At 46.4% G+C, this 27,991-nt stretch overlaps 1 protein-coding gene across 1 annotated transcript; it reads left to right on the top strand.

Moving 5' to 3' along the window:
• Nucleotides 1-1,545: 1,545 nt before the first annotated feature.
• On the top strand, nt 1,546-23,215 carry TAMALIN (trafficking regulator and scaffold protein tamalin). The gene is made up of 8 exons (XM_007434091.3): nt 1,546-1,796; nt 13,243-13,292; nt 16,293-16,347; nt 16,842-16,944; nt 20,240-20,333; nt 20,449-20,515; nt 21,887-21,953; nt 22,274-23,215. Exons 1-8 carry the CDS (start codon nt 1,644-1,646, stop codon nt 22,717-22,719), a joined length of 1,035 nt encoding a protein of 344 aa, XP_007434153.2. The 5' UTR covers nt 1,546-1,643; the 3' UTR covers nt 22,720-23,215.
• The last annotated feature ends 4,776 nt before the right edge of the window (nt 23,216-27,991 follow it).

Genomic DNA, 27,991 nt, shown 5'->3' with positions numbered 1-27,991 from the left:
TACTGACATGCAGTTGGGGTTGCAACAATCAGAACACTTGCAAGAATCTGCCTGTATAATGGGCTTATATTTTACACATACCCTTCCTTTACTCCTCCACTGTATGCTTTAAGAAAGTGAGATGCATGATGTCCCCCAGATGTCCCCCAGTTATCTGTCACTAAAGAGCCTGGGGCGAATGGCACATTTATTTGCTGGGATTGCAGCCTGAGGGATGAAATAAAAGGTTCCTGTGCTACTTGTATAGGGCAAATAACTGTAGAACTAATAATGAACTGAGTTTGCATTTCTAACAATGCGCGATTTGTAACTGAATTAGGTGCATGCTGGCCTATAAGGGTGTATGATTCCGTTACTGTCTTTTCTGGAGATTAAGAATGTTTCCTCTGAAATTTAGCCATGTTGACGCTAGAAGGAGCTACATTACCACACATCCTTCTCATGTTTTCTGTGAAATATGAATGTTTATTTATCTGCGGCTTACAGTCTTGGGCCATATTCTGAAAGCATCCTGTTTGTGGACAAGAACAGAATAAACTTACTAGGGAGAAGCTTCTTTGCTTCAGTTCAGCAAAGTAATGTGGGGCTGTCCCGCGCCCAGGCACAGACGCCTCGTTCGCGTCACTCTCACCACAAGCGAAAGACGGTAAGCGCCCCGGCTCTCCCCAGCCTGAAACCATCGAAATGCCGAGGACGATTCCCGGATTCTCCAATCATGGGAGTTGCATACCAGCATGAGGGGCGCCGGGTTGGGGAAGCAAGCTTAACGCAGGCGATAAAGGAAGAGACTGCCTTGTGCAGGGGACGTCTTGTCTTGCACAGGATCGCCCCGTGCCTTCCCACACACACAGTGGTGCAGGGGACGGTGAGAAAGAAGAACGCGTTTGAGACAGTTTCGGATTTGCGCCTAAAAGCGCAAGCGGCTTTCTTGTCTTTACAAAGATCACTTTATACGTACTTAGGACGCAAGCCAGCGAGATCCGGTTTCCCAGCCCCAGGCATAACGCAGCGGAGGCTCCGCTACCTGGGCCATAAAAAGCAGCATTGTTTCGTCAGTGCGGCCGATCTTAGACGGCTGAAACGACGGGGCCTCCGGGGAACCGCTTCTCTTGTTAATTGGCCTCAACGGTTGCGGATGAAGCTCTCTCTGCACCCCGCCAGCCTTGTCTCTAGAAGAGCGCTGAGGACTAGCGGCTTGGCGGAGCTCTCTACTCCAGGCGCCGCTCCCTCTCTGAGTTTCCTTCTTACCAAGAAGAAAGAGTTCGCGGGAGGAATGGGCCGAGGGGAGGTGAAAGGGGGCGGCTCGCCCGGGCCAGCGCGGCCAATAGAAGTAGCCCCAAGAGCATCCGAGGTGCTATACGCCTGTATTTGAGGGCGCCCGGGCGCCACGGCTGGAAGCCCGTCGCTACCCCGACTAGTCTCCCGAACTGGGGAAGGTGAGTTTCCCCGGCGGCGGGCGAGGCGCGGCGAGGCCGGGGGCGTGCCTCCCGGGAGGGGGCGTGGCCTCAGCCGCGCTGTCTTTGCAAACCGAGGCTTGACTCGCCGAGAGAAAACGGAGGGGCGTGTTTTCCCCATCGAATCCCGGAGCCCAGACAGCATCGTGTGGCGCGGCCGCCCGTCTTCCTTTCCGCCGCTGTCCAGCCATGACCCTGCGGAGACTTCGGCGGCTCCGGCCCGGACAGCCGGCGCAAGACACGGCGGCGAGCGTGGCCGGCCCGGAAGCTCACGGGGGCCGAGCGTCGGAGCTGGAAAAGGCGTTGGCGGCCTCGGGGGGTACCTTGCCCCGAGCCAGGAGGGTAAGTGAGAAGGGGGCCGCCGCCCCCGCCGCCGCCCTGCTGGAGTAGGACGCAGCGGCTGGAGCCGAGCTTTGCACACGCGCGATCCTTCTAACCCCGCGCCGGCCCTCCTTGGCCCGTCTCGCCCCCCTCCCAGTCTAGGGTGTGTCTCGTTGCGGACCCGATTAACGCCTTTGCCGGCGCTCGCCCGCCCGCTTGCTCGCTCGCCATTGCCGTCCTCTCCCGAGAGGCGAAGAGCCCAACGGCGGGGAACTCAGAGGAGACCCGCTCGGGCTTTCGCTGCCCCGTCCTGTGATGAAGCGCTGCTCTCCTCCCGCCACCTTTTCCCCTGGCTCGTCGTCTTCCGTTCCGTCTCCGCGAAAGCATCGCCTCTCCACCCTTCGGGACCTACCTGGGGTCAGCGCGGAGCGAAGCCGTCCTCCTTCCGGCACCTGCGTTACTTATCCTCGAAGCGGGACCCGGGAGCGGGAGGTGCGCTTCGCCGTGCCTTGAAGGGCCCGTGTGGGAGAAAGGTAGCTGAGGGAGGTGGGGGGGCTCTCTCTCACACGCACACCTTCCCGTGTGTTTGCAAGACTGGCCTTAGCTTCCTGCTGCGACCCCGGCTCGTCCCACCCCACCTTTCCCGCCAGAACTTAACACCCCTCTCGAGTGCGGATGATGGAAAGTGCGGAGCCGAAGGGGAAGTTCAGTTCAGCCACCTGAAATTCCTTGTAGCAGACTTGTTGGGATTGACCAACTGTCCTTCGGGATTTGCTTGGATTAGCTAGTAGGCAGGTCTCCTGGGCGGTTGCGCCTCTTCTTCATTTGTTACTACATTAGTATCTGCAGGCCATTTAAGTGTGTAATTGATTGATGGCTTCCAGTCCATGAAAATGGTAAATAAAAATTAATGGGTGGCAAACCGCTTTGGGGACTTGAGCCTGGCAAGGCTGATCTTGGGACTTCTAGGCATTTCTCTGTACCAGGAAAGAGAGAGAGAAGGGAAGCTTCTGTGCAATTTTAAGTAGGAGATGCTTTGTTGGGGGGCTGCTCTTTGGCCCAGCTGGTTACATTTGCAGCTGACTGCCTAGGTGGAAAAGCATCACATCTGATGTGCTTTATGTGTGTTCATTGAGCCTGTTTTTTTACACCGCAGAAATGTGTGGCTTATGTCCCACATGGAAAGTATGCTGGGCAAATTTACCTGAATGTACATTCTACTGGATTTTGTGAGATATATATTTGAATATACTCTTTTTTTTTTAGATATAAATGTAAAACATGAGCCTCTGGATTCAAGGAGGTTGTGGCGTTCAGATGTTTCGTTGTTTGTGTGGGTTTCTTGCTCTCTGGAGGAAATCATTGGGAAGGCAATATGGTGAAGGAAAAAATGTCCATCTGTTCAACATCTCCTCTTCAAATTCTGTGGTTACTGTTCCCATCGTAGTTACAGAATCGATTTGATTTTTCTCCTGAACTCTGATTAATTTGTTACAAAGCGAAGAGTCTAGGAATTCAAGAATTCTAAATGCAGGGATTCCCAGAAGGCTGAACTGAGCTCCCAAACCTTCCACCCCAAGATTGATTCCTGGTAACCCTAGATTTTGTTCTTTTCAGTGGAAGGCCAGTTTACTGGGAGTGAGAGGTATTGTAGCTCGCTTTGCGAGCGGAGGCAGTGCAGATCAGCCAGTGAGCTGTTAACTGATGCAGACTGACCTTTGTCTACTGCTGGCTTAGGTATGACTGAATACTTTGGAAACTTCTGAGTGCTTATGAGGGAAAAAAACTCTGTAGAATAGGGTGTTCCCACAGTAGATCACCCTTCTCCAGTTCATCCTAGTATTCTCTTGGTGAGTTAGACTGTAGTTCCCATGATCCACAGCTAGCAAGGTGGAAATTTAAACTGTCAGGATGCAGTGCTTATGGGAAATTAAAACGGACAAAAATACTGTGCCGTTTTCTTAGGTAAGGGCTTATGAAACAATTTCTGTGTCCTAAAGGCCAGGGAATTTGTTTCTGAGACGCTAGTTGGCAGTTCTAACCATGTTTTGGGGGGAAGGGTGTTGTAATACTTTTGGACATAGTTCTAAGTGAATAAATTTAGCATTCTTACTGTTTGTTTTAATAAATCTGTAGCTACCCCTGTGCCATGGTTACTGGTGCCTCCTGTTTGTCACTTTATGGGTGTGGTGCCTGTGTTTTTAACATTGAAATGGGGAACTAATTTGTGTGGCCCTTGCAGTGTGATGGACTTCCCTGTTTCTTTTTGGTTTTTGTGAAAAGAGGGGATAATGGCACAACAGAACAGCCCTTCCTTCTCTCATCAAAGGGCAAGATCAGAAAGCATAAAGGAAACTACCCTGAAAAGCCAAGAACCTGTGCTAGGCCTATTCAGAATGAATCAAATCCTATTAGGGATGGATGTGCTATTTAAATGTGTGTGTGTGTGATGAAAGTATCCTAGAAACACCTGGAAACCTCTTCTGCCACTCACAGATGCCTCCTGAGGTTGCTCTTTCATCTATTTGTTTGAGGTTAGGAAGCAGAGATAGAACTCCCTCCCTCCATACTTTGAACTACTCAGCATGTCCAGGGGTCAAGGGGCTGTAGGAGTTGTTGCCCAAAATATGTTTGGAGTCTTCACACTGTCCGCCTCGCCCCTGCAGGTCTAAACGGTCTATCCTGTCTAAAGCAAAGGTAAATACAATATGTTGGGAGAGGGAGGGGCGTGTTTCTTAAAAAGAAGACTAGGTTTTGTCACTTAAGAACTTCAGATTGCCTTCCAGGAACTATCTTTGGGTAGTCAGCCCCTGAGCTGCATTTGAATCAACAGTTAGAAGGAAGCAGGGACTCATTTCCTGTGCAGCCCTTCATATCCCATAATAGTGTCCTGTGGTTAGGGCTGCCTGCTACTGTGTGCAGATACAACAGCTGTTAAAAGAAACTTGCTCTGCTGTGACTTGGGGTCGGTGGTTTCCCCCGGATGGCCAGTTCATTCTAGACTTTGTTAATCACCCTGCACCCTGCGAGTTGGAGGGGATAAGGTGTTAGACTGCCACACGCGGGTGACGTCTGTGCCAAAACACCTTGGCTACCGTGACATCACCGTTGTTCAGAACAGAAGTGACGTAACTGGGAAGAAACAATTACGGGAAGGGGAGAGGAGGCTCGGAGAGTGTGAGCCTGTGTGGAATGGCTTATAGCCTGATTTTCAGTGTTTTGTTTTCCCCCCTACCCCAAATCTCCCTGCTGGTTTGAGGTTAGAAGCAATATTTTGATATCTGCTTCCTGTGCTCACTGCCAGGCATGGGAGTTCCCAGACAAGAAACGCTTACAGTAATACCATTTCATTTGGGGATGGCTTCTACCTCCAGCTATATTAACCCATTTTTGAAACTCCTGGCCTCCACTGACAGTCCTGCTGTGTGTCCAGTACTCATTCTACAGCATCCAGATATATCTCTACGTCAGACAGGCCTCGGATAGCTGAGCCACACTTCTATCAGATTAATGGCATGGGTGCTCTTGTTCCCCAAACTTTTAAAAGGAATAAAAACTGTCCTCACAGGAGCCAGGTCGCTGCTCCTGCTCAGTGCTCAGGATCTCTGGCTTCTGCAGAGATTCTACCTCTTGCTATCCCGTCGTCCTTCCTCCAAACTGCTGAGCACAGAGTAGTGAACTACCTGGAGTCAGTTGACTTGACAGCTGATTTTGGGTCTTCCTGCTCCTACTCTCAACAGTCTAACCCCCAAACCATGTTGTCCCTCAAGGATAGCTTCAGGTAGTATGTTTACACCAAGAAACAAGTGGATCTTTGAGAATGGCATGACACCCTCTGTTGCAATGGAACCGTCTTTCCCTGTTAAGGCAATGCCTCCCGGATCTCAGCTGCAGAAATCCAGATTGCTAGAAGATAGCAGCAAAGAACCGCGGAAACCTCCATTTGTTGTCCAGATTTTGCAGGTCAGATGTGGTAGCTCCAGAAAGGCTTCCCTTGAAAAAAAAACAAGTCGAAAAGAAAGCTATGCTCCAAATAATTGCATAGCTGTAATTTTTATTATTTTTCACACAATGCACCCCTCCTGAGCCGCCATACCCAATTAAGTGCATTGGTGATCAGGAGTCTAGTAGCACCTTCCTGACTAACAAATTTCATTAAAAGGCATCAGCTTTTGTGAGCTGCATCAGAGGCATACAGTGGTCAGACTGATGTAGGGTTTTAGCCCCTCTGCGCATTTGATGAAGCAAGCTGCAGTTCACAAAAGCTTATGTCTTTTAATAAAATTTGTCGGTTGGGAAAGATGCTGTCCTGATTTTTTGCCACCATAGACTAACCTGTCTCTCCTCCTCCAGTTGGCGACTAATGTATCTCAGTTACTTGAGCTATTCCTGATCTGTTTTTCTGGCCTCTGTAGCTCATCAAGGTTGCATGGTGAAATTTTTCAGTGGTGTGGGTTTGGGTAGGGTTCTTATGGTTGGATGAAATGAAGAGCTAAAATTCGTAGGTATGTAAAGCCTTTGCATTAGGCATCTATTTTGCATTAACCCTTTTCAGCAGCCACCCTGAAAAGGGTCAAAAAGTTGACCTTGTCTTCTCCAGTGACATCACTCTGCAGACCATGAAGACTGGAAAAAAATAGGGAAGGAAGGGGCAGCCCACAGCCCAAAGATGTTGCCCACCTCTGCTGTAAAAGCTTTTTCAACATAAGCCACTATAAAGTCTCCAGCTTAGAATCAAAAACTCATGAATGCTGGAAATTTGTTTTTATCCTGTAATTGGTGACAGGACTAAACCCCAAGCCATTTCCTGGTAGGGTGCCTGTTAGGTCGTATGACATACATGGGTTTTTTTTTTCTCATCACCCAAAACCTCCTGTTCATTCACACATAATAGGGACTGGGAGGAAAAGTTGCATTGTTTGTATAGCTTTGAACCGAGGTACCTTTCTCCTGGGAAACTGAATCGTTTATATTTATGGTAGGGTTCATTTCCCAGTACTTGGTTTTGTGCTGAAATGCAGTGGGGGTTTTTAGAAGGGCTTAGAAAGACAACGTTCATGCCTGCTTAGCTCCCTAAGCAATTTTGGCCTGATCTGCTTTCTGAGAACTTCTTTTTAATATTTTTATTAGAATTTTACAATACAGTAAAAATTTAAAAAATGAAAAGAAAAAAGAAAAGTGAAAAGAAAGAAAGAAAACATAGAATTTTGGCTTCCGCCTTTCTGAGAACTTCTGAAGTGGAGTGTTTATTGAAGCAGGGTAAATGTGGAATATAGCTTGTCACTTTAAGAAAGACAATTCAGACACTAACTGGTAGGATAGGGGAGAGAAGTGCTAAACCAGTGGTTCTCAAACTTGGCAACATGCTGGAGGAGGTTGGGAGTTGAGGTCCACACATCTTAAAGTTGCCAAGTTTGAGAAACACTGCTAAACTCTTGATTAGGAATACTGGGAGGAAGAATATTCTTGGGGTGCCTTTAAAACTATTTTTGTATCTTAATGACTCCATGCATTGTTGCTGGTTTCTCTCGTGGCTTGGGGGATAATTTTTGGCTTAGAGCAAAAGAGCAACAAGAGTTGCAGTAACAGGTTTCAGTGCAAAGATAAAAGCCCCACAGATATGGACACCAGAGGAAATGACACACACACACCCCGGTCAGTAATACAAAAGTCCATGGTTCAAAAATGACTTTCTTTTAAACAGATACAAGTATGGAGCAGATAATGACTGGGTGCCCTTTTCCCTTTTCAAAAAGGAAAACTGGCTTTGGAAGAGTTGTCTCCTTTCACAGTTCATGTACTATTCATGCATGGTGTGTGTGTGCATCTGGGCTGGAGACCACTGTTTTTTAATTAGAATTTTTCAATATAGTAAAATATACAAAACAAGAACAAACGATAGAAAATAAGAAATAGACATGCAAGAAAGGAATTGGGGAAAAAAAGCATACATTGTGCCTTTTGCCCTTCCTTCTATCGAGTAATTATCATCTTAAACTTTTCTCCAACCTCTTCATCTCATTTTTAATCCCCAAATCATCAATTAATTTTTCTCTTCTTTCATCAAACAGTCCATATAAGGTTTCCAGTCTTTAAGGAGAAGTCTTTATCATTTTGTTTCTGACCAATTAATTTAATAATCCAATCTTCCACTGTAGGCATTTCATTGCTTTTCCAACTTCTTGCATGCAATAATTTTGCCACCGTTACCGTACGCAATATTTCCCCTGTTTCTGTTCTAATTTTGTTCTGGAAACCACTTTAGAAGCAGTTCTGAGGTCTGGAGAATTGCATACAAGCCTTCTGGCTTCACCCTGAGACTGACTCTGTGCACATGGAGTGCAGAGAAGTCCCCCAATGCCTTATGATGGGTATGCTTTGGCGTTCACTAGCCCTTAGCTCCAAGACTCTTTCCTGGTAATATTTAATTGCACCACCCTTAGGATGGTTAGACCGCAAACAGCACCAGCCTGGACAGTTACATGGTACCAGGTGATCTCATCCAAGCTACACTGGGTGCATCTTGAGGTTCTGGGATGCTGTTTATCCTGCCAGATGACAAATTCTTCACTTTTCTCTCCAACAGTGGTACTGTAAATTGTCCTGGTGGAGGAAGTTAAAACCTTGATTTAGTAGGGATGGACTGGGGTATCTACAGGGGATATAACAGGGGTATTTACAGGGCATGTGTTAGGGATGGACTGGGGTATCTACATCCTGGCCATTCAAATGAATAACATATTTGCCTTGGATGGGACCTATGAAGGGATGTCTTAGCAAGAATAGAACTCCCACTGGGGCTCCAGTTCAGGTATCTTGATATGAGAAAGAAGCTAAGTGGGTTGGGTCAGGTTAGTGCTTGGATGGGAGACCACTAGGAAATAGCAGGGCTTTATGTAAAACTGGGAAGTAAAGCAAGCTCTCCAAAACAAAGCAATGGCAAACCAGTTCTGTATACTTGCCAAAGGAACAAAAGGAAACCTACAATCAAGCTCAGCTCAAAGGAGACTTTATGATTTTGCAGGCGGCGAAATGCCTTTGGCCAACTGTTCTGGCTTGCTTCATCTGCTGTGGTCTTGGACGGACTTTGGTCTATAACCTTGGAGGCCTGTAAAAACTGCAACCCTGGAGAAGCAGCCCCCACCCATGACAGGAAACAGCCACTTTCTCAGCCAGCAGATGAAAAGCCCTGTTTGTTTATGGAGCCATCAGCCATTTGTCCGGTTTGGGGAGGCGGGGAGGAGAGAAGATAGAGCAGGAGGCTCATTTCACTTTCAGATTATTTGCATGGATTCTGACTCTCCCTTTGGCCCTGCATCCTGGAAACTCTAGGGTGGGAGCAAGGGAGGGAGAGAGGTGGAACCAGGGGAAGCTCAAGGGTCCGGCTATCCTTTTGTTTCCTTTGGTGGGGTGGCTTTTCTCCCTTGTCCCAACTTCCTTCCCCACCCCCACTGCCCCCCCTCGCAATCTTGGCTGCCTGGCACACCGTCTTCAGCCCAAAAGGGCGTTTAGCGTTTCTCCCTGTTCCTGCCGCCCCCGCCTGATATTGGAAGCACATGTTTTTCTCAGCGTCTGGGTTTCATTACTGGTGGAGACAGGCTTCTTTGCAGGTCTGAGGCTGCGCCCTTGCATCTCGGGCCCAGGGAGCAAAGCAAGAGGACCAAGGATGAATAAGCGTCCTCTCTCTGCTGGTTGCCATTTGGAAGAGCTTCTGTCACCGTTGCTCTGGCAAGACCCTCTTTCTTTAGCTCCAGAGGTTCTTCCCTCCAGTGGTTTGCAATGAAAGCTGTTTCAGCCACCACCAGGGTCAGCTGGCTCCCTGCTCTCTCCAAACAGCAACCCGCTGGGCTCCTCAGCTTCTACACGTGGCAGCGACACACGCACGTAGCACGCACGCCCACCGCGGCAACCCAGCTGGCAGCCTCGAGGCTCTGAGGTTGAGCCTGTTAACTCAGCATTTGGTTTCCTTGGCTGGATGGAGCTGTTGAGAGCTGATTGGCCACACAAAGGGAGGAGGGAGGATTTGGGAACTGGAACATTATCCCCATTGTCCTTTGGATCGGAGCTAAGCTGGGGTGGGCGGAAAGAAGTTTTGAATGCTTGGGTTCTTGGGACAATTGGGTATTTTTCTTTTCCCACCCTACAATGCACATCTTTAAATGATTCCAGCAATGTGTTCAACCCACATCCTTGGCCCACAGAAAGTGGCAAATTCTAATCTCTGCTGAGCTCCGAGTGAGCATTGTAACCATCCACCTGCACTGGGATTGGAGGAAAGGCTCAGCAGTTGTTCCCAGGTGTGTGTCTCCTATATGCTTCCACCCACGGAATCAGCTAGTAGGGTATGTGCCTCTTGTGTAAATATTACAGTACTCTTGTTTCCTAGCGAGAGATCTTGACCAGGAAGGATTCTGAACTGGAGGGACGGGTGTGCAATCCAGGAGTCAAAGAACATCAGAAACTCAGTTGGGATATGTCACTATCAATTATGATATGATACAATATAATAAAGTCTCTCTGGAGTCACGCTCAGCTCCTGATAACTATGTAGATATGCCCGTATTGTTTTCTTGGCAACAGTATGGAAGTGGTTTGCCACAAGCACTTTGGGGGATTTTTTTTTTGATTTGCCAGTCTAATCGACAGTCCCAGTCTTTCCCGGTGGTCTCCCATTCATGTATTAACTAAGCAGGTCTGCCCCTGTTTCGTTCAGATCAGCCAAAGTTGACTGAGTGCTGGTGCCTGCTGTTTGGTGATGCCTCGATGCTTGCTAGACAGGGCTTAAGTCTTGAAAGAATGCATGAGGATATTTTGAAGCATATCACAGGGCGTAGGCAAATTGTATTCTTTCTCATTTGCAAGGGATCCAGGGCTCATAGCTGGGCCTTATGCCTCTACTTTGCATTTTTCGGCAGCTTTCAAGCTGATACTCTCACCGTATCAACAATAAAGGAGGGTACAGATGCATCCTAGTACAGATGCACGCTATACGTAGGCTACAAACATAACATAGAAAATATTCCTCCTGTGGTTAATCAGAATATTTGGGAGAGGTTCTCAGCAGACACAAGAGCTCCAATGATTCAAGCATTTGACTTAAGTGCAGAATCGATGCATGGGGGAGAGGAGGAGTGAGTTCCTCTCCCACCAGTAGGAAACCAATGTCTGTATCACTTTGTTGGTCTTTTCCTGTCATTATTATTTTTACATCACTTTTACTCCTGAGCCTGGTATAGCCTAGTCTTGGCTTTTTCTCAGCCCCAAAGTAGATTGTCTGAATAAGGCTTAGAAGGACTATAAATCAGCTTTCAGTACCTCCCGTTTCTACTAAGTAGAATTTGAGGTTTGACTAGCTTGCTACAACTTGCAGGGTTTGATGCAAACTTCCCTGGAGGAAAGAGGCAGGGCTGGTGAAGACTGTCTTCCCATATGCTTTTGGTTTTTTCCTACTGGGCCTTCATGAAGTTTCCTTCATGAGGGCCCAATCAACTCCCATTACAGTAGGATCCAAATCTATTTTCTCCACTCTCGCTAGGCCACCCAAATATTCCACTTCACGCATGGGAGTTTGTTGAGGTCACTGAAACGCCACTGTCAAGCTTGACAAATAGGGCCATGTCATTCCAACATGGAGCTTGAAACCCTTGTCTCCACATGGGCTTCTCCCACTCCTTTCCCCCACCTCACGCTCTTCTGAAAAGCCATCTGCGATCCTGCCTTCCGAACTCGGGTTTGAAAATGCTTGTGAATGGTTGCGCCCATGTGTGCAGAAACGGATTTGGAGCCCCAGGTCATGACAGAGGTCATTCTAGGCTGGGGAAAGGGGGTGGAGTGGTTGCCTGTCAGATGCAGGCAAGATGAGGTCTTACACGAACAGCTGTTTACTTTCAAGCATAATTCCAAATGCATGTGTAGCTCCCTAATAGAAAGCTGCTGCTTCGTCTCTTGGCTGCTCCTTGCAGGAGACGTTGAGTTCAGCCATAAACCAAAGACACGCACGTTTGCACACTTGTACAACTTGGAACGCTTAATGAAAGCCAGAGCATCATCAATTGCCATGTTGTTTGCAACTTTGCCGAGATGGCTGAAATTCTTCATGCTGTGCGACATGGCATGAATGTGGGGCACCACCCACCTCCAAGGGTGGTTGAATCCATTTATATTAATAAATTTGCCTAATCGGTCCTCCAGATTTCAGTTCCCATCATGTACTCTGGTTAAGCACCAACAATGAGAGTGTTTGTTCAGGATGAGCCTGGCAATTAATTTTATTTTAAAATTGGGGCTTTGGAATAAAATGGGCTTTCTCTCCCAAGGGTTTTTCCTTTCCTGTGGCACCAAGCCATGTGGCTTTGAAAGCCTACAGTGTTCAGGATGTGACTTTTTGCATGCTTTTCATCAACCCTGGTGGTGGGCGTAAGACCCTCGTAGTTGGCATTTGTGGTCTTGATGTGGGGAAGCTTGACCAAGCCTGGGAGGCAGTTCCTAGAAATCTTCAGGCTTATGTGAAAATTAGAAATAAAGCACCAAGATGCCCCTAGGAGATTCAGCACCCTAGCTGGTGGTGCACTATTTGTTTTGACCAAGTTCTTAGGCAGAGGATGCAAATCTCTGCTTCCTTGGCAGCGTCTCTGCTTCAACGAATGAAACAGAAACCTCATTCTGAATGTCCATGAATGAGGACGTAATGTGCTTCCAACCTAGAGGAGTTCCCATTCATGCATTGTGTGAGTGGCTTCGTAAAAGTGAATAGCCAGTTTACGGGTAGCAATCCGAATTGGGCTGATGGCATTAGAGGACAGACGTCCCCTGGAGCAAAGGAACCGTTGTTCCTAAAGTCAGCAGGAGATGCAGGAAGCGTAATCCAGATCAGAACTATAGGATGCAGAACAGGGAATGCCTCCTCAGCTTGCCTCCAACAGGCTCCCTGTCCGAATCCCCCTCCCCACATGCACTGTTAACCAACTGCATGAATGGCTCCTTGTCTAGCAAATGGCTCCCCAAAACAGTGTCTGCTTTGGAGTTGGCGGGCTAAGGGCAGAGACCTTGTTTCATTCTGGCAACCTGTTTACATTGCCAGGTTGGCGGTGATCGACATCCAGGTCAGGCTAACAAAGCAGAGCTTTTAGCATCCTTGAGAGCGCATAATGAAAATGACCCTGCTAATTGCACAATAGCCCCGTAAATAATGTAAGCAAAGATCCTCCTGCCACCAAGGGAGGGTTGCTTGTACCGCTTGTGTGCAGAGATCTTGATGCTGCTTAAGCGCCGAGAGAGGAGTCATTAGATGGCAGGAAAATATGCTTCATGTGCAGCCATCCTTCAAGACCTCTGACTCTGGGGCTGTTCTGTGGCTCCCTTGTGCCGGTCCTTGGCTTAGTGCCACTGGGGCTACGTCTGGGTGAGGTTCTGAGACTGGCCTCTGCCCTGCTCTTGGTTGATCCTCTTTTTTGCATCTCTCCCTCAGGGCTCTGGATTCAAGTGGCGCTCTCTCAGCCAGTCGCCTGAGCAGCACAGGTAAGTGCTGTTGTCCCTTTCTGCTGGGGGAGTTTCAGTGGCAAATGTTGTCCTGTTCTACTGAACAGAGGCTTGCTTTTCCCTGGGTCAGTTACAGATAAACCCTTGTCTTGCCTTCCGCGTAGCCTAACAGAAAGCTGTCTGCTTCTTGCTTGGGCTCACCTAGGACATAAGGCTGTCTACAGCCCCCTCCAAGCAGTTCTTGTCTTCCCCTGTGGCTGGGAGTCAGTAGGATGGTCCCCTAGTGGGTGGTGGGGAGCAGAGACCATGTACGTGGAGGTGATCTGCAAGCACCGTCAAGGTATTTTGCCTTCTGGGGTGGAGTCTTCAGACCAGGGCCCTTTGGCTGTGTTGACTCCAGCCCTTCACCAGCGAAAGCTCCAGAACAATGGTTAGCCTCCCATGGAACAGGCGGGATAGATCCACTCTTCAGTTTCTCTCTTTAATAGGCAGATTCTTCAATTGATGATGATTTGCACCTCCTCCTTTATTATCTCTCTGGTGCAACTTTCCCCAGCCTGGTATCTACCAGAAGTGGGTCGTACAGTGCTTTGGATTCAAAGGCAAACAGGTGCTTCAGAACATACCTGAAGGGTGTGAAGGGAACACCTTTCTGCAGCTCCTTAAATCAAAATCCTCTTCTCCTGGGATTGCACAGGAGTATGCAGGTTGGAGAACCAATTCCCACCATTACCTCTCTGTGATTGAGTAGCTTATGGGAGTTGTTGCCTTAGCACAGTGTTTCTCAACCTTGGCAACTTGAAGATGTGTGGACTTCAACTTTCAGAATTCCCCAGCCAGTCTTGCTGGCTGGGGAATTCTGGGAATTGAAGTCCACATATCTTCAAGCTGCCAAGGTTGAGAAACACTGCCTTACCGTATCTGAAGGGTATCAGGTTGCCTATCCCTGATAGGAGTTTGATCTTCCCTTTACCAGACCCTGTGCGAGAAGGCTGGGATATGACATAGAGTTTTGTTTCACAATAAGAGGCTTTAGGCAAAATATCCATAAATTACATTTGACACTGAGTCACCTTCAAGCTTTAGGAATGTGCCATTAAAGCTACTTTGGTGAACGCTACAAGAGCAAGTTGCCACTTCAGCTTTTTAGGAAGAAGCTTTGATATGCAGAAACAAAGATAGGGAGCCCAGAAAGCTTTCCTTGGAGGAAGGAACCCTGTTTTTGCCTCATCCACCCACCCCAAATTGCGGTTCCCCAAATGATTTGAGGTTAAGTTCTCATGAAGCTTTCTTAGGGAACAGAAATGCTGGGTTTTAACATGCACATGAAAGGTATAAAGGAAATACCTTTCCACAGGCTTGTGATTTCATTGCTAAATGAGGGAGAAAAGAATTTCCAGTTGTGAAACGTGGTCATTAAATATAGGATGACTGAGTCCCATTGTCTTCATATTTTATTAAATCCCCTTGTCAAGTTTTCGCCTACTTAGCACCCTCCAGATTCTTCTCACCTGCTACTGCAGCAGCATGCTGGGTGCTGGGGTTTGTGGTCAGGACATCTTGAGGGCGCAAGGCTGGAGGAAAACAGGCTCCCCTGTTAAAGCTCCTGTCTTGTGTGACAGAACAAGGAGAACGCAATCCAGGAGTAATCCAGGCTGTTAGGACAGCGTTCTCCCTAAGAGCCTCTCCTAAAAAATATGCTTCTGAATTATATTGGGGACATTTCTTAAATTCCAATTCACAGCTTGTAGAAATTAAATAGACTTTTGGGAGTCACTTATAAAAACACCCTAATTCATTTCAGCCATACTTCTTTTCCAGAAATAATAAGCAGAACCCAGGCACCATAGGATGGTCAGTTGGGTGTGTACCTGCACCCATACATTATTTGTGGCCAGATGTTCTACTCGGTTTTAGGAAGAGATGCAATCTTTTTTTCATGAAATGATAGGAGGAATCCAAAAGTTGCGTTAAACGGAGAAGCATTTTTTTTCATGAAATGAGAAGAAATGTTGTCCACTTACTGTCCTTACACTAAATGGATTCATATCATAAAATGGACAATATTTATGCAATGGCCAGTTCCACTTAAAGGACAGAGCATATACTAAACTTGCAACATCTGGTTGTAATATAAGGGCTTTGGTAAAAAGTGAACACTAATAACCTTAATAATATTTGGATAGGAAGGCAATGCAAATATTTCTCAAGAGGATCCTCAGATTATTCAGTAGTTGTTAGTTCATTTTACGTATGAAGTTACTCAATATTTTTTTTAAAAATTCGACAGGGATTTTTTTTAGAAGTATTTTGATTGAGAAATATTGAGGCCCAGTTGTTAGAGGAGTGTCCATCCATGCAGTCTATCTCAAAGGATGATCCCCATAGAAGGTTAGTAATGTCTACCATTCTTCAGTGTTTATCTTATGCGTCTCCTTCTTGCAGTAAATGAGTCTGCAAGGAGATTCATATAAAAAAAGAACACTCTTGAATGATGCAGCGGTTGATTGCTCTTGAATCCAAGTTTGCTTCACCGACCTCGTCTCTAATTGCATTTCTGTTTGATTTGGCTGTATTTTTGCATTTGGATCCCCTTTTTGTTATTTTGTTAGCTCTGGTCTGGATTTGTAAAGACTGGATGATACATGAAAGGCTGCTCCCCTCCTGTTTGTTTAATTGGCTTTAAAGTGGTGGTGGAAGAAGCCGTAAGGGAAAAACGGGCTGTGAGCTGCAGAGATGATTCTTGGGTAGGGCAAGCATTTGATCCAGCTGCCTGGCTAAGAGGCAGAATGTTGCTTTTCGCTTCCCACCAACCCTGCATTTGAACACACGCGAGACAGGAGTTGTTGACCTACGACCAAGGGAAGTTCCTGTAACTTAATCACATATGGTGGGCCAGTGCTTCAACTGTGGGAAGGTGGTGAGAAATCAGAAAGTGAAGTGAGATCCTTACACAACTTTGTGAATATGGCTTGAATCTGCCTCATGCAAGCTCCTGAGGAATTTCAGCTGAACGTCTTTCCTCTTGCATTGTTTCAGGAAGGTGATCACGCTGGAGAAAGAAGAGAGCCAGACATATGGTTTTGAGATTCAGGTAAGTATACAGAAAGAAAGCCTTCTACGCCCACTAAGCCTGCCTCACAAAAGGGTAACAGGACGTTTTGCAGGCTGTACTCAGCAGAAATTGAGGACAAGGTTTTAAATCACATACCTTAGGGTATTTGCAAATGGGAAAAAATGAAAAATAAGTTTCAGACATTAAAAAAATTAAAAATTGAGCATTTGGATTTTCAAAGTGTTGAATATCGAACTTGAAACCTGAGGAAAATATGACAACCTCTTGAATCTGGCCTGTCTCACTTTTCAGTCGAGTTTGATCTTCAGCATTTTAGCATAAGCCTTGAGAAATGGTCCAAATTGGGCAAAATTCATTTCATCTCACAGCTTGCTATGGCTGTCTGGCTCTTCATGCTGTTCTACCTCATTTAGTGATGGAGCTTGCATGCTAAAAGGTTATAGTGTCAACCCCTAATCCACCCTCCTTGTGCTATAATAAATAATATTTTTCCCCCTCTGGGCAATTTTCAGACTTATGGGCTACACCATCAGGATACAAAACGTGTGGAGATGTTCACTTTTGTTTGCCGGGTTCATGAAAACAGCCCAGCCCAAGCAGCAGGCCTTAAACCTGGTAAGACACTTCATGTACTGCTTTGTACTGCTTCACTGGAGCTCCACAGCTGACTGGTAAAATCAGCAGATACCATTCAGATTTCAGGTCTTCCTGGTCTTTAGTGGCCAGTGAGGGTATCTTGCTACCTTCTTGAGCTGTGAATCTTAATGCATACTTGGGTTGCTCCTCTGTTTTATCCTCTCCCAACATTTTACATTTGCAGAGAAGGCTGAGTAGGTCTCCCTTGTGGGAAGGCACTGGAGTGCTCCATGACATCACTGGCTCCTCTCATCACTTCACAGGACAGGGTCTGCAAAGCCACAGTCTGAACACAACAGTGTCATTTGGTGCAGGACACCCTCCAACTCAGCCTGCCTAGATTTACCAAGCCTCAGGATGTGAGCCTCTCTGTGAGGCTCAAAGGAGAGGTGCTGAGATCCCAGGGTGAAGGCTAGAAATTGGAAGGTATACAGGTAGACTTTGGTTAAAGAATGTCCTGTTTAGCAACCATTCAAAGTTACCATGGGGCTGAAAAAGTAACTTTATGACCAGTCCTCACATTTACAACCGCCGCAGTGTCCCCACGGTCACATGATTCACATTCAAGCTCTTCAGACCAGTGGGCATTTACGATGATCACAGCATCCCATGGTCATGCGATCGCCATTTGCGCGCTTCACAGCCGGCTTCCAACAACCAGAGTCAGTGGAAAAGCCGACAGTGAAATCACAAATCCCGGTTACATGATGTCTTGCTTAACAACTTGCCGTGATTCATTTAACAATTGCAGCAGAAGTGAGGTCATAAGACTGTCGCAGTCACATGATGTTTTGCTTAGCGATGAAGTTGCCAGTCCCAATTGTGGTCTCTATGCAAAGACTACCTGTATTTCCTCACCATTCATTCTTTATTTAGAACCAAAGGAGACCAGAGTTGATGGGGTCATGTAGAACCCTTGCAGAGTTTACAGTTCTCCCAGGACTATCCAGTCCAGATTTGGCCACAAATCAACAACACGGGGAGTAACAATTGCCTCCCGGTTTCCATGGGAAATAAAAGAAAAAAGGGATGTTCAAACCAGACCAGCTTACTATGTCTAAAACGGGGAAATCAAGAAACCCTCTCCAAACAAAGCCAGGAAAACCTGGCCCTCCTCTTTCCTAACATCACCAATTTGCCCAGCTGCGATTCCCAAATTTAGAATATTACCAGTTCAGAAGGCATTCCTGCTCACTGAATGTTTAGACATTTTTCTGAACAATCAAAATAAAATGAGTTGTGGGCCTGCTTTCTGCAGGCCAACAGGGCTCATGGAAGAAATACTGTACAATGGCCAAAGAGTGGTGTCTTTTTGGAAGAGGCCAGGAATGCAGGCTCCTTCTCCCTGTTCCTTCCTCACACGTGTTTCATTGGCTCCTTGGAGGAGGCCTCAGCCAGCTCTGGCTTCGCGTCACAGGTGGCCACAAAGAAGGCTGAGGCATAATTTTTGCCAGGGCGCATCCTTCTTCCCTCTTCTCAGCTGCTCTGCTCCAAGGAGAGCCAAGCATTGCAAAATTGTTTAAAGCAGTGTTTTTCCAACTTGTCAACTTTGAGATGTGTGGACTTCAACTCCCAGAATTCCCCAGCCAGCTTGGGAGCTGAAGTCCGCACATCTTAAAGTTGACAGGTTGGAAAAACACTGCTTTAAAGGGTCCCGCTGAGAGCAGGCCCAAATGGAGGGGGGAAGCAGGCAGGCATCCAGATGAATTAGCGGGTTTGGCTGTGTAGCATGGTGCCTTCCTTTCTTCCCATAAAGGTCTGCTTTTCCTGCTTTTTGCACAGGGGGTGTTTTTAAAAGTACACCTCTCCTAGTGTGCATCCTTCCCCAAATGCAGAAAATCTACTGGCTACCGAACAGTATGTCTCTTTTTGTCTCTTGTAAGCTACCCTCTAGCCCTCAAAATCACTAACTATGCTTGAAAGTAGGTGGACAATGCCAGACAAAATTTGAGAGAATGCCCTGTTAACATTGTTTGTAATGGATTACCTTCATTTGTACAAACATTCTTCTGAATGGGAATGTTGCATTGGAAGGTTTAAAATGTTTCTGTTTCTCCTTAAAATCACATGCCTATATGTATACATACTCCTTAAGATTTTGTGTACATACATACACATGTACATACACTTATATACATATACATCATATACATATGCAAGAGCCAGTTTGGTCTAGTGATTAAGGCACCAGGCTAGAAAGCAGGAGAGTCTGAATTCGAGTCCCACCTTAGGCATGAGAGCTGGCTGGGTGACTTTGGGCCAGCCCCTCTCTCTCAGCCCCCAACATCAGGCTCGGGCGACAAGCCGGTTGGTCAATTCCTGTCACAACAAACAAATCAACATTCAGTTGATCCAAACAAAGCGGACTCTGCTCATGTGGGAAAAATGCTAGGAAGAAATACACATACACACACACACACACACACACACACACACGCATATATATATACACACACATGCACAACACACATATATACAAATGCATGTATGCATACATGCATGCAGACACAGACGCACTTAGATTCCCAAGTTTCTGTTCTTCCCCCCCAACCCCGATGTCTTTTTCTTTTAAATTTTGTCTTTATTCAATAAAACAGCAAAAGAGAGAGGAAGAAATCTTTAAAATCATGGCTATTTCTTGAATAAGTATCTCCCCACTCCTATCATATGGTCCTGGCCTTGCCTAAACTCTTGATACATAATTAGAGTGCTTAGAATAAACCAAATCAAAGTGCAATTATGCTGTTTGCATAATTTATACAGCTCACAGAATGCCATTTTAATTGCTATGTTGGTCTATGGAAAAAAAAACCTGAATCCATAGTTGTGCAGTAATTTTATGAAGGCAAAACAAATGCTGTAAAAGGGTGTGCAAGCTTTTATGATCTCCAGAACTTTTCTTTAGCAAGATGTTACAAAAACATCTTGGGGTGTTGGGATGGGAAAGAAGCAAGGAAGACCCCAAATTCCTTCAATTCCTTCAGCCATGAAGTGGGGAGATTACAGTCAACCCCTGAAATGGGCATTGTGGATTGAAAGCCTTCTTTGGGTTAGAAGTTGTTGGGATCAGGTATTCAAGGACAAAAAAAATAAAATAAATGGTGGCTCCCTCCATCACCATCTCTACCACCATCCCTCCAGACCTGAGAGAGCCAAAATAAATAATGTTTATTGCAGAATTGAGAGATGATATCTTAGGTTCAGGCTTTAAGTGTGCAATCCAGGACAGATCCTTTGTCTCCTGATTCCTTATTGTCCCCGCTCGGCTTTGTAGGAGACACAATCACAGGAGTGAATGGGCTTAATGTGGAAGGCATCCGCCACCGTGAGATTGTGGAGATCATCAAGGCATCTGGAAACGTCCTCAGGTAAAAGCCAGATTGGTGCTTTTGGCCAGGACTAGCCCTGGCCCTTCTCCACGTGTCACGGCTGTGGTTTTCCAGCCACAGAGGTGCCACTCATCCCACTTTGTCCCCTGTCCAGGTTAGATACGTTGTACGGTGCATCAATCCGGAGGGCCGAGCTGGAGGCTCGCTTGCAGTACCTCAAGGTGAGTGGCATTCAAGGAGGGACATGCAATGAAACGTTTACAGGTTTGGTTCAGGTTGCTACCAAGAACAAGCAACAGTTTTGAATTAGGGCCTGTACATGGATATGAAATGATACCCCAAAGCTCAAACTGGGTAACCGCCCTATAACGATCTAGATAGATAGAATTGCAAATTTTTTGGCTTTGGTCAGGACGATGTATGGTCCTAAAATCGCAGGGAGCTGTCCTATGCCAAGTGCAATTGTTAGTCTATCTAGCTCAGTATTAGCTCTAGAAAATAGCAGTTTTGACTGCACAGGAATTATTAGGGGGAGGGGGGTAAGGTTAAAACTTCTTCCCCTATTCTCCCCACACTCCCCCCCCCCCCATGAAGGAGGCAAGGGCAGACCACTTCCAAAAAACCTTGCCCAAAAAACTGCAGGGACTTGTCCAGGCAGTTGCCCAGAGTCAACATTGACTTGAAGGTACATATACGTGTGTGTGTGTGTGTGTGTGTGTGAAGTCAAGGCCAAAGTGGTCCCAGTGGTGGTAGGAGCACTTGGGACTGTGACTCCTAAGCTGGGAGAGGGGCTCCAGCAGATCCCAGGAACAACCTCAGAGCTCTCTGTGCAGAAGAGTGCAGTGCTGGGAACAGCTAAGATACTGCGCAGAACCCTCAAACTCCCAGGCCTTTGGTAGAGGACCCGAGATTGAGGAAGACATGTACCATCCATAGGGGTGAGAGGGGAATTTTTTTTTTTTTTTAGTAACATTGCAATGGCTTGAATAGCTAGATTTTTTTTAAAGGAAGAAATTGGAATTAATAACGATGAGCATTGGCAGCTTTGACTCCTGAGCTACTCTCCCATTTCTCCCATTGTTCAGAAAGATGCTCCCTAACACCTCCTACCTGATCTTTTCTTATTAGATATTCCAGAGACTGAACCAGGAAGTTTCTACCTGCAGAGTCTGCTGATACACGGAGCCGTAGCCTTTTTTATTTACTGTCTGAGAATTTGTAGTCCTGAGAATCTTTTTAGGTGTTTAGCAGGAAGCCTCCTTGTCCTTGAGAAGTAGGTAGGCCATTGGTATTTTTTAGAAGCCAGCAGATAGTTGGACAACATATTGCAACTCTTCTGCTCTGTCAGGCTTTTGTTCTGTCTCTTTGCAGCCCATAAATTTCCAGCTCTTGGCTGTTGAATTCCTTGATCACCTGAACCCAAGAAGGAGAAGTTGTCTGCTCTACCTATAGAGCAAATAAAAAGGGAAGGATGAGATTTAAGGAGGATGGCTCACCAGGAGTCAAGCACAACTTGAAGGAGTTTTTAATTAGATATATAGACTTGACTGATCCTTGTTGTTGTGTTTAATGTCAGCTTCTTTCCATTGCAGCAAACCCTCTATGAGAAATGGGGGGAATATCGGTCATTGATGGTGCAGGAGCAGCGCCTGGTCCATGGTGAGTATCAGAAGAGTATCAGCATTTTTTGTGAATGTCTTGTAGGTCAGGGATGTGGAACCAAATCTGGCTGAAGAGCCTGGCTGCAGAAAGACATATTCCATGGTTTACAGATCAGTCTTGGCTGTGTTTGGGTAACACACTAAGCCAGTGTTTCTGGGAGTTGAAATCCATGCATCTCAAAGTTGCTGAGAAACACTGCACTAAGCTAAACCAAGATTACCACAATGTGTGGATCCAAGCATGGATCAGTTCTGCCTTTTGGGAGAACAAGCAGGTTCCTGCATTCACTTAAGTAATGGTCTGCTCTTTTCTGATAGGGATTGTGGTTAAAGACCCCAGCATCTATGATACATTGGAGTCCGTGCGCTCCTGCCTGTATGGCTCTACACCCTACGGGATGCTGTTGACAGGAGCTGGGAGTACTTACAGCAGTGTGGGCTGTGTCAGCACGGCCACTGATGAGACTGAGGAATCTCTTTACCAGACTTGCTTTTTTGACTCCGCCGACTCTCTGGACATTGTCCCCGCGGCTGCCCAGTCTTCTCGCCCCAAGACAACGTTAACCCGCAGCACCAGCGTCAAATGCACCAGCAGCAGCAGCAGCAATGGGGATGCCTGCTTCTGGGACAAATCAGGAGAACCAAAGAACTCTGTAGCCACGCCAAGGCCCCCCAAAAGCAAACAGGGAAGCTTCCGCAAGAGACTCCTCAAGTTTATCCCTGGGTTGAACCGTTCTCTGGAGGAAGAGGAGAGCCAGTTATAAAAGGACGTTCTTACTGGGAAGGCAGAGCAGAGCTCCGCTGTGAGCCCAACTGCCTCTGCTTGCAGTGTTGGGTATTTATTTATTTATTTGACTAACAGAGGACTAGGCTTCCAAACGCCAACAAAGTACCTGTTCTCCGTGGAACACAGGTTGCGTTGGCCATGGACGTTGGAAGAAGAACTCATCAGCCTGGTTGGGAGTGGGGTGACATTGGGTCTTCAAAGTCCTAGGAAGAAACGGGTGGAGGGGGGAAAGGAGACCTCAAAAGAAAAATGTAGCAAATTGTGAGGCCAAAGAAGCACAAGTGATTTTGCATCCTTCATTCATGCAAGGGTAGTTTCGGTCTGGGAAGTTTTTCAGGAATCGGGATAAAGTAGTCTCTTCAAGTAATTGGGTGGTTCTTTGCTGTTGAGGGCCATAGGGCGACTTTTAGAAATGGGTGGGAAACAGAACATTATTACTGGTTCTAACTAGCAGGGATTAAAAAAAAAAATCTGGAACATTTGGCCTGGGTTTGTAAATTGGGAGGCTTGTGTTAAGACTTAACGGGGGATTAGAAGAACCAGCATGTTAACCTAGCCTAGAGCATGAAGCAGCATTTGAGGTTTAGTGAGGTAGGTTGAGAAAGCCCAGACCCGAGGCAAAAACTGTCCTCGAGGGAAAGCAGTAGCTCCCGACATCTTCTGTCTGGCACCCTCCAGATGCATTGGGACTTCAAGTCCCAGAATTCCCATTTAGCTTTGTCTTTGGCCATGTTGGCTGGAAATTTGCAGCACATTTAGAAGGTTGAGTTACAGGGTGGAGTGAGCTGCACAAGAGGTCAGCCCTGGTGGCTGGCCATGAGGCAGCGAGAACTCCAAGATATTTCTGCATTTGCGTTTTGTATTATTAAATGTTGAAGGGTAAAACCTGCCAGCAGTTTTATGCATATCAGATTCAGCATTTCCCTTCCATCTGGTGGTCCATTTTGGGTTAAGTCAGTTCTAAGCTATGCTTAGAAGATGGAACACTTAACCCAGTTTGTAACTCCATGTCTTGCAATCGGCCCCCACGTCTACGGCAGCAGATACTTTCGCTCCCGTTGGGAAGGCCAGTGAATCGATCCGAGCTGTAAATGTGTAGGAACTCCATTCCAGCTCCCCTTCCCCCCCCCCCCCGGTTTATGTATATGTGGTTTCTGAGCTGCCGATCTTTCTCTGTAATCTGCTCTGGGAAGCCACATCCTGCCTGTCTCAGTACCTCCAGAGGCTACAGTAACTCCCCACAACCTCCCTCCAGCCCTTAAAAAAATCCAGATGTTATTATACATTTTTCTTCTCCTTATTCTAAAGCAGCTTTGAAAAGAAAGTGATAAGAAGGAAAGGCTGTTGGTGTTACATTTTTTTTCCCCCTTTCAGCGTACCTGATTCTACTTGAAAGGCCATCAGGAGATACCACATTTAAATTGAGTTTATTTTAGTTTGAGAACTTTTCTCCAAGTCTGTAAAAGATTTGCTCTGTCAGGAACCCACCCCCCTTTTCCTCTTGCTCAGTTGTACAGTAGTTCTCAGGATTGCTTAGGAAGAGAAACGGTGGAAGTCAAGTACGGCCACATTATTTCCAGGAGAGCTTAATTCTGCAGGGCAGCCTGATATTATGAAGGCCGCCCCTGGGCAGAATGAAACATGCTGCCACCGCCCCAGAACTCCAGTCCAGCATCTTTCTAAGGACCCCTTAAAACTAGTGCAGGAGGGAAAAGAGAGAGTGGAGGGTAAGGATCAAGTGGTCTTATGCTGGCTGGGATGGTGGGAGTTGTAATCCAGCGTATCTGGAAGGTGCCAGGTTGAGGAAGGCTGGGCCAACCTGAGTCAGGACCAGGCAACTTGTGACCTTCCATATGCCACTGGACTTCAACTCCCAGCATCCTTTATTGTCAGCCATGCCTGCAGTGGCTCTTGGGAACTGTAGTTCAGTGGCATCTGGAAAGCCGTATTCCCCTTTCCGGCCCTGAGCGGAGTTCCTCGGAGCAGAACTGTGCCTCTGAAACAGCTTCTAGTCAGACTGTTCCAACCTCTCACTGGCAAATGCCTTGTGTGAGAGAAACCAAAGGGCAGCTTTCTGGTTTTTTTCTTTGTCTTTTTTTTTAACTTTATCTCAGGAAGTAGCTGCAGGAAGAGGGGAGGAGGGGTGACACAGCACAGACAGGAAAAGAGTGACCAGCGTGCACCCTGACAAAGGCTTCTCAAAAGAGATGCTCCTAAAAAACAAAGCAAGGCCAGTGACTTAGGAGCACCATGTACCAATAGCTGTGTACAGCTTACATATGCATAAAACCTGATTCAGAGCTGGATTTTTGTACAGACACGTGCAGCAATGTTTCCACTGTAAACTTTTGGATAAATCTTGTGAGATGTTTTGCATTCAGATGGTGGTGCTCTCATTTTCTCTTGGTCTTACAAACAGCACTAAAAGCCCTGGAACTCTTCAGGCATCTCGTGCTGGACTTCCTCAAGAAACCAAGGAAGATTATCTATAGGCCTGAAAGTTCTTCAAGCTACAGAGATGACTTGTTAATGCTACCTAATTTGAGCGGGAAAACAGATGCCCAATTCGGGCCAAGGCCTGTTGTCTTATTGGGTGGAAGAATAGTATTTAGAGGGTAGGCACTTCTCTGGATGTTCTGCTGCCAAAGCTTTGAGGTTATCCAGCTGTTGCTGGGCCCCAAATGACCCAGTGGTTCTTCATTCCTTCATGATGCTGAGTCCACACATTTGCTTCCCCACAGCCTCTGGCTGCTTCTGCAGCTGAGAGGTCCCCAATTGGCTGGCTCAACTTCTACTGTGGTTGTTGTTAATTGCATAGGAAACTGACAATGGCCCCAAATAACCTAGATTTGAAGTGGAGCTCATTAAATTTAGCTTTGGAAGGAGCAGGTGCCATCTTGCCTCTATACTGAAATGACTGTGGTATGGCCTTGCTCCTGTGACTGTAGAAGTAGCTTTCCACCCAGGCTTGGACCATAATGCATGGAAAAAAATGAATTTTGCCAGTCCCAGGGTTTCTTGAAAATGAAGCGTAGTAAGCAGGGAAGGACCAAGAGACTTTCCTGTATGAGACGAGAGGAGGATGTGCTGCTCTGCCCCAGGGTGTCAGTAGCACCATTCACCTTCCAGCAGCCAGATGCCTTATAGAGATCACTCTTGACTGATTCCAGGCCACTCATCATGATAAAATCCAAAGTCAGAGGGGAAGAGGACACCCTCTACACAGAAAAGTGTACTAGTTCCACTATATACTTGCAAACATTCTATATTTGGAAACGTGGCCTTGAATTCAGCAAATACATCAGATGAGAGGAAGAGGTTTCTGTTTCTTATCACTCATACACACATATCTCTGTACGTGAGAAATGAATGCACACACAGAGATACGCAAGCATATATGCCCCGACAAGAAACTGAGCAACTGTGTAGCTTTATACATGTTACTTAGAAATCAGTCCCGCTGCATTTGAACTCCCCTGTAGAAGAAGCCAAGATTACAACTCTATTGACATCAAGCTGTTTTCAATCAATGACTGGATTCTTGCATTATATTTAAGGTACAGCTTGTTCAACCACGGTTTACTGAAGAAGCCACAATTGTTCTCACACTTATGCCATAGTCAGAGAAACCACACCTTGGCTTATCATGATGTGTGAAGCTAGTCAGTATTTCCTGCAGAACAAAACAGACTTTGGAATAATGGAATGTAAGTTAAAGGAAAGGTTTAAAGAAAATATTTCCCCTGAGAGATGGAGGACATACCTTCAATGGGGGGGGGGGGGGGGGGGCTCAACTAAAAGCTAGAGAGCCATCAGTTCTCTTTATACTTCATGTCTGATTTCTGCCCAGAGTGGTGAGGTGGCCTCAATGGCCTGTGGCCCTTCCAATTCTGACTCTTTCATGTGAGAGGCGTTTCTAGAACTTGATATAAATCAATAGCACTTACAGAACTTAGACTTCTTAGTCACCAGTCTGTGCTTCTAATTTTGCCTTTTCCAGTCTAACCTAGTCAGCACTTAAAGGGATACTCAACCACTCGCATTCTTGTAAAAGTCTCCTAGATTAATATGGCTTGCCTGGATCTTCCCCTCCAATTAAACCTTTAGCTTGGGGAAGTGGGCAGCACTGGTGGTGGTGGTGGTGGTGGCGGTGGTGGCAGTAGCAGCTTAAATCTGGCCAGGTAGGAATCTTTTGGGGAGAAATCATTCCATATTGTTTTCTGGCATACTACTACTATCTAGAAAGACCGTCATCCCATTACAATAAGTTGGTGGGCATGTCATTATCCCCCAAACCACCCACTTTACTGTTTTTCAAAGCTGCCTTCAAAAACTGGGCATGCTCATGCTGTTCTCCTAGTTCACCATGATTCTTGTCCTTATTTCCTGCCAAGGGCACCTAATAAGCAGCAGATTAACTGGCTGTTTGGTAGAAGGGGGGGGGCGTTGAGGAGGCTTATGCTGCATCCTCGTGCTAGTTGACTTAAAGGACCTCCTCCCCATCTGTTACCTGCCAAGTTGAGACCAACTGTTCTGCTTGTTCAGAGAAATACATGCTTAGCTTCAGGATAAAGTTGCAGACCGCATGCTTTTAGTAAGACAGATCTGTAATGGCAGAGCTGAGTTGTTTGAGGAGGAGCCTCATTCCCATCAGTTTTGTCAGTCTAGTTTGGTGCGCAAACATGTTTGCCCTAAGTGCAGGGGCAGATATTCTCAAATAAAGGAGCAAAGATTTGAAATTTTGAAGAGAGCAGAACAGCAATCTGGTCTAGCCAACTTTGATGGCACCCAGGTTGACTTGTACCCTAAGCCCAGATAGAACTGTCCCTGCTCCAAGAAGGCTGTTTGCATTCACATTCAGTCATTGGCCAGCAATGGGAACCAGCAGCCTTCGGATAGTGGACTACAACTCCCAGCAGATCTAGGGTGCACAGCCTTCCATGCTTGGCCTGAAGTACTGAAACTTCTCCATGTAGGAATCAAGCTTCAGATACTGGATTTTCAGATACAGATTGGAGCTTGAACAGTCCTGGCTTCAACATGAAGCCAGGGGCCATGGAGATGCTTGATCCAGTCTTTCTGCACCCCCTGCAGATTTTTATGCTGGGCATTTCAGGGAGTCTCTTATTCTAATATTAGCAATCTTTCCTGCCTACATAAATAAAAAAATAAGGAGAAAATGAATGAATGAATGAATGAATGAATGAATGAATGAATGAATGAATGAATGAATGAGGAAGGAAGGAAGG

This window comes from Python bivittatus, unplaced genomic scaffold, assembly GCF_059951505.1.
Source record: "Python bivittatus isolate LINGU-HERP-01145 unplaced genomic scaffold, Pbiv_v1 ctg000220_np1212, whole genome shotgun sequence".
In the NCBI taxonomy this organism is placed as follows: domain Eukaryota; kingdom Metazoa; phylum Chordata; class Lepidosauria; order Squamata; family Pythonidae; genus Python; species Python bivittatus.
The sequence above is the reverse complement of the archived record's forward strand: the minus strand, read 5'-3'. Positions and strand labels throughout refer to the sequence as shown.